The following is a 9,421-nucleotide window of genomic DNA, read 5'->3' as shown; positions in this document are numbered from 1 at the left end:
TCGCGATCGAGTCTTGGAAACCGATAACGCAAAAGTAATAGCACGCACGGAGCGACTCTCGCCACTGCCTGCCGGCTCGCCGTTCGGCGAGCGAATGATAGCGCGGCGACCTTCAGGTACACGCAAAAACATCGTACGTCACCGCGCCGAGTGAAAAACAACAAAAAAAACGTTGAGAATTCGTTGGCCCGCTTAATCGTCGTACGATACCGCACCGAGTGAAAAACAACAAAAAAACGTTGAGAATTCGTTGGCCTGCCTACGCAATGGAAAATTCCGTACTTAATATTTTATTGTACATTACTTTGTTCCGTGACTGTTGCTACGTTTTGCGTATTATTCCGCGGACTTATTGGTATTGATTACATTAAGGATTAATTCTGTTCAATCGAGAAAATATTTCGAAACAAAAATCGTTGTTACTTAAATTCTTATTTCCAAGATTAAAGAAATGGGAGTTGCGGCAATTCCGATTTTTTTCCCTGGTATTACGCCTTTTCCAGGCAGAGGTCAGAAGTTTTGCGAACGAGCAACTCCTTCCCAGAAAGGTACTCGCGTTGCAACGAGCACGTCGTAAAAGACGTCCAGGTCGCGCAATTAACGGCGATTATCGCAATTAGCGATGATAATGGCTGCGATAGCTCCTGGCTGGCGTAGCTGTAATTAAGCGCGAGATATGCGGCACAAAACGGAGCAGCGTTAGTTTAGTTAGCAAGCATGAGATGCAGACTGACGATACATGTTTAACTGCCCAAGGACAATACTCTTTTCGCCTTCTGAGTCATAAAAAATGCCCCTCTCCCCTTTATTTTATATTGCTGTAAAATATTTTATTAATCCACCCTTACGTTCGATTTTGTCCGCACGTCTCCCTTTTTCGTTTCATTTTGTCTATCATGTGACTTTTTATCGTCACGTACAGTCGTGGTCAGATTGTCCAACGTTTCATGATAAATTTCGGAAATACAGTCTATCGTGTGGAAGATTATAGCTTTTGCTCACGGATATGTGAAGTGACGCGTTGTTAGAGCAAAGGAATGATATGTACAAATATCTATGCAATGGTACACGGAAAGACCGGCTAAAGTAAAAATAACTAAAATTAAAACGTTGCCGTATAAATAGTAGGGGCATCTACATCGTTTTGTGTTGCAACGTTCACTAACAATGAGTTTGCCGCACAAAACGCATATAGTTGTCTCAACCACTTATCATACCAATGTGAGTATGACAACCACAGATACAGCTGTCCTAAATATTACTATTTATTGGGGCTGTGCCAACCCTAATTAGACGTGTGGTAACCATATCGGTCTCTCCGTGTACGTACGAATATTCCGAAGATTTATTGTAAAACGTCGGACAAGCTTTCTGGCCATCACTGCACCTGCCGTGGGTTTTCTCTAAATTCTCAAATTTTTTTCTCGCTTAGACTTGCGGCAACAATATCGCTCTTTTGTCCACTTATATATTCACTGTTGTTAAAATTTGTAATCTTCCTTGATAACTAACAGTTGATATTATCGTTATTATCATAGACATAGTAAATATGGACTGATCGTCCCATTGAATAAGCTGAAGCTTGTGAAAAGAGAGAGAGAGATAGAGAGAAAAAGAGAGAAGATTTAAGAAGACTTTCTTTCTGTCTTACACCATTGTAAAAGAAAAAATCGTACCTGCGCAGTACTACACAGGCGTGATTCTCCCTTGTCACGATGGTGAAACAGAGAAGGAAAGTCTTCTTGAATCTCCTCTGTCTCTCTCTTCACAAGCTTCAGCTCATTCAATGGGAGGCTCAGTCTATATTTACTATGTCTAGAGTTATCCTCGATATATCATCGTTTGAGTTTATAAAATTATTAGAAGAGACTCGATACGCTTCTTTTTATTCAAATTGCAGAAATCTTCTGACTTCCTTATTGAAAATACACCGGAATGTGTATTCTAATTCGTACAAATTTAGCGGGACATCGCTTATGTCAAACGAAACTCGCGCCTCCTCGAGGCTCAAATGTTTCGCTAAATTTTAAACGGATTAGCGTGCGGTCGCGATAAAAAATAATGAGCAAAGTGGAACGTTCGTTCCATTGATAGATTATCGCGCGCTCTCGACGTGGCCGAAGTCGGTAAAAGGAATCGAGCGCCGGAGCCGTGACCACCGGTTAAAACTGTCGCCGGGCTTGCACTTCCGTCCTAAATACGCGTCTAAAGTACGAGATCCGGTTCTTGTATACGTGTACGAGGCCGTCTCGCGGTAGAATGCGATTTAGTTTTCGAAAGTAGGCACGGTCGCTGCGAATAGGTGATATCTATTGGCGCGTGTTCACTTATCTGACAAACGACGGCAGCTGCCACTCAATGTCATGCCGAAAAAAAATGCTTGTCTCGATTCGCGCAATGAACGTGTCGAGTCGAAATTGCACGCCATGTTCTTACACCGTTAATTTCTCAAAATTTCCCGTAACATATCGAAATAAGAATATCAGCACAATCATAAACGCAAATTTACAATAGAATGAATGGCCGAAATTAAAATTTGACTTACATTTTTAAATGACGTTTCCGTTTGGAGAAACTTCCCTAGTAGCACAATATATTGGTGCAATATTGGGAAATAATGTAAATCTAGCAATATTGCAAGATGGGCGCCTTCTCTTATTCAGCCAATATGTTTATTTAGCAATATCGGTCTAATATTGCATCAATTATTATTATTGTCCAGACCATCCTTCCCAACCATCCGTTTCCTGATTTCGTTGTTAATATTCTTTTGGTCATCAATATTAGACCAAATATTCTTATCACATTGTTAAATATTGACCAATGCACTTCCAATATAAATCTAATATTATATAATTATTATACAATTATTATATTTACACATATTCCATGGCCAATATTATTTGCTTTACGTTGGACTATATCGGCCAATGCATTTCTAATATAACCAACATTGGGCCAATACTTAGCCAATGTTTAGCCAATGCATTGTGTGCTACTAGGGTTTCCGCGTCTCTATTAAAACGTATCGATTGGAATTATTTTTAAAAAGCAATTAAAATGGTCTATTAAAAAAATTGTCCCGTCTATTTATTTGAAGGAGGAAACAACGCGTGTCGGCTGCATATAGAGCCGCTGCCTATATGGCATTGTTATGCAGGCTACATTCGCCTTGGAGGTCGCAAAGATTAGCTCTCCGTGAGAAACTGTTCTGCGCGCGACCATAAATAGCCGGCGATAAAACGGCCACCATTGCCGGCCGTATCATAGCACGCACCATAAAATTAGATATCTGCTTCATTAATGATGCGCGGCGAAAGGTCAGAGGGAGCAGTTTGAACCCCTTCGAGAAATGTCAATTTGCGCCGCACCGCGCGCTCGCTCCCGAGCGCTCGTGTAATCGCGGACCGACTTTTTCCTTCCCTCGCGAGCCGCCGGCTCCGTCGTCTTCTTTTAAACTCCGATTCCAACGCGGAGGCATAAAAATTCCTGAATAAAAATACAACGGAGCGACGCGACGAGACGTTTCCCCCGTACGAGCCGGCGCACGGGGGAAAAATTGAACGAGACGCGGCTTCGCGGAGACAAGAGACCCTCGAAAAGTCTCCTCTCGAAATTATCGCGGACGCGTCGCTTCCGGTTTTTTCTCCTTCTCTCAGATAGCGCTTCTCGGTAGGACGTTTGTCTGGCGACGCGGCAATTTTTATCCCGCACTTCTGTGAACGGGCGACTCGAGCGGTCGCGGCGAAGCCACGGAGCCGCGACGTTCCAGGAATAATGCCCCTCCCCCCCTCCTCCCCAACCGTCCATCAACGCGCGTCCAGCCAAACCGTCGACGTAATCGGCTTCTTATCGGCGCCGGCCGATATTTCTTTTCGTGCCCGGCGTCACGTTTGCCCCGAACGTGCCGCAACGGTCACACCGGGCGTCGCGCACGCACCGCGCCGCGCCGCCGCCCCTATCGCACGTTTCTCACGAACGCGTGAGCGGCCCCGGTCTTCGCGCGCGCGATAACGCCGATAACGCGGCCGATAACGGATCGCGGCGGAAACGTGGGTTTCCGATACGGACCGCTCACGTTTCGCTCCGCGGAGCGGCGCCCGACAGGGCCGCTTCGAGGAATTCCCCCCGGATCACGCGCGACCCGACGACCGAACGTGACCGTTCCCGCGACCGCGTCTTCTTCCCCCGCGGACCGGTCAATTGTGTCAATCACGTTGGGAACCGGCCTGCACGTACCGGCGCGCCGAGTACGTTGACACGCACGGGAGAGACGTCGACCGCACGTGCGATTCGGGACGAAATCGCGACGGATTCGCGGCACCTCAATCCTTCGAATTGCCCCACTCTCCTTAAAAAAAGGGACTCCCGGAAATAAAAATTTTGCGGTCGACCAAATCTAGTACTCTTGCTGCAAACCGTATCAAAAAATAATAATTTGTTCAAGATTGTTTTAACGTTGCAGCGATATAAAGAATTTATGTACAAACATTAATCTAGATTCAACGTAGAAAAGATATTTGTACTTGAACATTCAACATTGCAACGTTTTAGCAACATTATTTTAACTTTCTGTGCTGTATGGGAGAGCAATTACCTCCACTTCATTGTCTTAACAACGAAATACGTGGTCGAAAAATCGTTAGATTCTTTTTAGTCCTATGGTTAAATTTTCAGCAATGTCAGTCACGGGAAAAGCGACACTGATGTAGATTAAGTTGTGAAATACGATAGGGTATATCGTTACGTATTAAAACTTACTCTCCTCAACGGCCTATCTGCGGGGAGATAGAAGAACGCCTGATCTCTTGCATGTCAGACTCCGGTATTGCATGGTTTAACGTATCAAAGTTGTGCAATCTAAATATAAACAGATAAAATCTACTTTCAGTCACTCTCGAGTAACTTCAACAGAACCCAACTTTGCAGAACAGTGTTTGGTGTCAAACACTGAAAAGTTGTAGCACGTAAAATCATTTTCAATCAAATCCGACCTCTTGTAAGTCGACTCTCGAATTGAAAATCGCGCAAGGTTACATTCTTTTGTTATAAACAAAAACTGATTTGTCGAAGAAACGTCGCCGGACATGACAAAAAAAGATAATAAAAGTTGTTTAACTATCTATACCAGCTCTATCACCCCTTTAAGTTTGTCGCCATTTTCCAGAATTCCTCCGTACAAAGTGTATCAGCAGAGTCAAGTCCTATCCAGGTCAACAGAGAACATCACGCCAATGTTGTAAGATTTTTGTTATATAACTGAAATGTTACAACATTGCTGCAATATTACTGGAACATCCTGGCTGAGATGTAACTCGGAAGATAATCTAATAGCGAATTCGGTTGTTTGCACTAGTGCGCACTGAGTGCCCACTAAGGCTTGTTTACAGTCAATTTTTATGTTTAAGAATCGTCTTAAATATTTCTTGAAATATTTCGTAGCCAGTGAAATAATCTGTATAGCATCCATACGTATCATTTTTTTTGCTAAATACTCTTTGAACATATGTTTAAGACAAAGTTAAATATAAAAATGGACTATAAGGGCCTGAGCAGAGTGGCTGTCTTGTATTCTTAAGACAATGTTTTATGTTTTAAATCTTTGCCTTAAAGTAACGCACAATAACTGTCTTATGACTTAAGAATACAAGACAGCCATTCTGCTCAGGCCTAAAGATATACAATAAAACATAAAACATTGTTTTAAGAGTACAAGACAGTTCATTCTGCTCAGGCCCTTAACAGGCCTTAATGTGCACTCAGTCCGCACTAGTGCAAGCAATCGAATTCGTTATATTTACAGACAGAATGGTTGCGACACTTTTTTTTAATGTCTTAGGAACGCGCATTTAGATTCGAGGGGTCAATTCCATATCCCAGTGAGAACACTAACGTCGAATCGACGTCAATTTGATCGAAACCGCATCCCAACAGTTTTCGAAAATAATTAAAAGTTTTGGAACTTTTATTTTCTTATATTAAATAAGTTAACTTAACGCTCTCTCCAATAAGATGTTAAAAATATTCAGAACGTTGAACGTAGTAATTTAATACAAAAAAATTAGGTTCCAAACTTAATTATTTTCGAAAAACTGATGGTTGGGACGCGGTTTCGACCTCATTAACGTCGAATCGCCATTAACGTTCTCACTGGGTATCATACAATATGTATAGTAAAAATACTCAGAGTGCGGCTTTGTGTCTTTCTAAGGGGACAGTTAGTAAGAAATAAAGCTACTCGCTTTCAGCATTTTCACTATAGCGTAATATACAGAATTGACTCCCTGGTTTACGTTCTAAAACATATTTTCTGAGGAAAAGTTTACTCTAGAAATAGATCGAAAACGCTCAAAATGATTTCGGAATGGCCATCGAGTAAAATATTCCCCGGAGAAGAAGATTTCGGAACGTAACTCTGAATCCAAATGCACGTTTCTAAACTCACTGAAGAAAGTGTCGCAACCATTCCATCACTGTACATAAATATAAAATTATCTTACGAATAAAAAGTGTCGCGATTCTGTCAATCACGGTACATAAATATTAATCGTAAGGAAATGTTAATTCAGACGTCGTGACAACAATCTTAAAAGAATTAGTAGAAAAAAACATTGCGATTAGTTTATAACGATTTGATTTTTCGCACGCCCACGCGAGCGCGTGCACGCACAAATTTCCCCGTGCACACGCATCTCGCCGATAAACTTGCATTTTATTTCGGCGTTAAAAATGTTTCGCTCGCGAAAATGTGACATATCGTCCGTTCGGCGCGCGAAAGATTAATTTTTGCCCCGCGCGATAAGGCCACAGGCCAGCGGGTTAAGTTTCTGCGCAACTTTCGCGCTATATCTCGCGCGAACGGCGAAAAGAATTCGCGGGTGCTGCGATGAGCGGCGCGAAATGGCCGGCCGATCGTCCGGCTTTGTTTACGTCTCGTCTCGACGTGACGGCCGGCAGGACCGCCGCTTATCGTCGCCCGAGAAAACCGGTTCGCCGTTGGATTCAATCGGTTTTGATATCAGCTTGCCGCTGGGGGAGTTCAAGAAGGCGACTCGCGATTAACTTGTACCCGGTCGCTCGCCGAGCCGTTCGTAGCCAGTTAAACGACGGCTCCGCGGCCGCGCTTTTTTCTTCCATTCTTCGGACTCGTGCGCGCACGTGACGCGCGATAAGGAGAGACGCCTGTTACGCGCGCGGTCGAGGAACGCTCTATTACGCCGCGCGATATTCTCCTTTCAATTAGAACAGTTTTGTCTCGCGTCACCTTATCTTCCTACTCTTAAATATACTCGTACAGCTCGCGAGAGACAATTTATATAAGGCTTCGTTGTCGCGACGTCGAAGATTTTACAGGCGTGAGAACGAAACGCGAGCTGCTGCAAATTTTAACAGATCAGATTATAACAGCGCGAAGAAAAAGTATGAACGATAAAATTAAGACTGTGTAGCGGAAGAAACAAACTATTTGACACCAGAAGTACCGGCGATCATTTCTGACCGTTTCTAATTTTTAGATTAATACAGTTTCTTGTATAAAAGATAGGATTCTGAAATTTTGACATTAATCATTTAATTGATGAAAAGCCATAAAGTTTTAGAATCCTATCTTTTGTACGAGAAATAGGGTATTATAATAATAATATAATAATCTTTATTGAATTTTCCTTATGGAGAAACGGTCAGAAACGACCGCTCGGTACTTTCTGGACGACTCTGTAGTTTGGATTAGAGTTCAGGATAGATTTCTATTTATAATTTTGTGCTATATAAATACATTTATAAAGAGAAGCAAAAAAAATATATATTAAAATACAAATACATAAAAATGCATGTAAAATTACAGAGAACTCTACCCTGAAATCTAAAGCGAATAAGATACATAAATCGGGCGAATAAAACAATATGATTGTAAATATAAAGTTACTTTATATAATGTGCATGTGCCTAGTTTATTGTCAAAAGTAAATAACGGCGAGTGATATCAATGAAATTTTGATTTCGGGATTAACCGATTTCAAACGCTCTTTCCTCTCTCTTTAGTAGTCGGGAAGAGGAAACAGAGGAGACAGTGCGGTAGCGATAGTTCGCATTCGCTTTCGTAATAAATGTACAGCTTTTATTCTTGAGCTATCGTTCAATGTATCCAATATAATCATTTGTTAACTTACTAAATACAAGTGTTTTAATCTCTCACGTCCATGCTTTTTTCACGACACAAAACGAATGTACTTCTTATACATGCTGTGAGATGCGTGTCGTCTTATCATCCCAATAATGGATGAAAATGGAACGGAATTTAATATATGGAATTAATATATTAAATAGGACCGAAGGTTTCTGCCGACGGACGTTGATTGTCCGCTTCTTGATCTTTTTAAATAATTTCAGAATATACGAGATTATGCAATTCCAAATCCGGTTAATCTCTTTCATCAAACTTTCGTGTAACAAGATTCTGTATTTGTTTCATCATTCGTAGATCACGCATTATTAAACTTGAAACAAATCCTAATCACATTCATAATTTTATCTATGTTAAAAATGTACAATTTAACCCCATACTCGTCGTCTAATTGTAAGATTGCGATTAAGATAGCTCCTGATAAAAATAATCAGTGCGGTTTCAATGTAAAACAATCAGCGTCCACCTGTGATAGCTTAAAATTGGTGACATGTGCAATGGGGATTCAGAATTAATGAAAGACAACTGCTTTGGAGTCAAAGAGAAAAAAAAGTACGCCGATCCTTGAAATCAGCCCTCATAGGCGATAGTATCATTTCTTGAAATTGCAAATGGATTTCCAATGCACAAACGAGAACGTTTTTAATGTCTTATGCTGGACACGTGTCCCGTACAAAGTGTCGTAAACATTTGGAGTCTTGTCATTTTGTTAAAAACGTTCAGTCGCGTTCCCCTCTCTCTTCAGCCCGTTCCTCCGCTCTGGCTTTCATCCTGGTGATGAACGCTTGGCCTTTGTTCTTTCGGAAGGTTTCGTACGGATCGTTCAGATTGATGCCGACTCCTTTGTATTGATCGTTCTTATCACGAATCTCGCCTCCGGATATGGGCGCCTCAATGCCCTGCTCGTTCGCACCGAGACCAGCACCACTCCAGCCCATTTTCTTGAGTAATTGATGGCCTTTGTTACTCTCGTCCAGACTAATCTCTTGCGGAACTTTACTGTACGTGGAACCACTGAAAGCAATATACAAATCTTCAGTAATAACACAATTATTGAAAGCAGATGGAAAATAAAAATATGCCAAAGAGATATCAAAGACATGGATTATTGTTCAAACGAAAAGCAAGCATAATAGAAAAGCTAATACAAAAGTTAGTGGGATAACGCGTGGTTCTGTGCGAGAGCAATTGTCTTGTGATCAGCAAATCTCAGATTCGAGCGAATTTTACCTTTTATAT

At 41.7% G+C, this 9,421-nt stretch overlaps 1 protein-coding gene across 2 annotated transcripts in view; it reads right to left on the bottom strand.

Moving 5' to 3' along the window:
- Positions 1-7,921: 7,921 nt before the first annotated feature.
- The window catches only part of LOC105561513 (calcium homeostasis endoplasmic reticulum protein), a 7,912-nt gene continuing 6,412 nt past the window's right edge, over positions 7,922-9,421 (bottom strand). For both annotated transcript variants that reach the window (XM_012011559.1, XM_012011560.1), the window contains one exon: positions 7,922-9,196. In XM_012011559.1, the coding sequence (XP_011866949.1) occupies positions 8,902-9,196 (295 nt within the window). In that variant the 3' untranslated portion in view covers positions 7,922-8,901. The remainder of the gene's footprint in view (positions 9,197-9,421) is intronic.

This window comes from Vollenhovia emeryi, unplaced genomic scaffold, assembly GCF_000949405.1.
Source record: "Vollenhovia emeryi isolate VEMERY1.0 unplaced genomic scaffold, V.emery_V1.0 DF939206.1, whole genome shotgun sequence".
Lineage (NCBI taxonomy): Eukaryota > Metazoa > Arthropoda > Insecta > Hymenoptera > Formicidae > Vollenhovia > Vollenhovia emeryi.
This window is presented reverse-complemented; position numbering and strand designations above follow the sequence as displayed.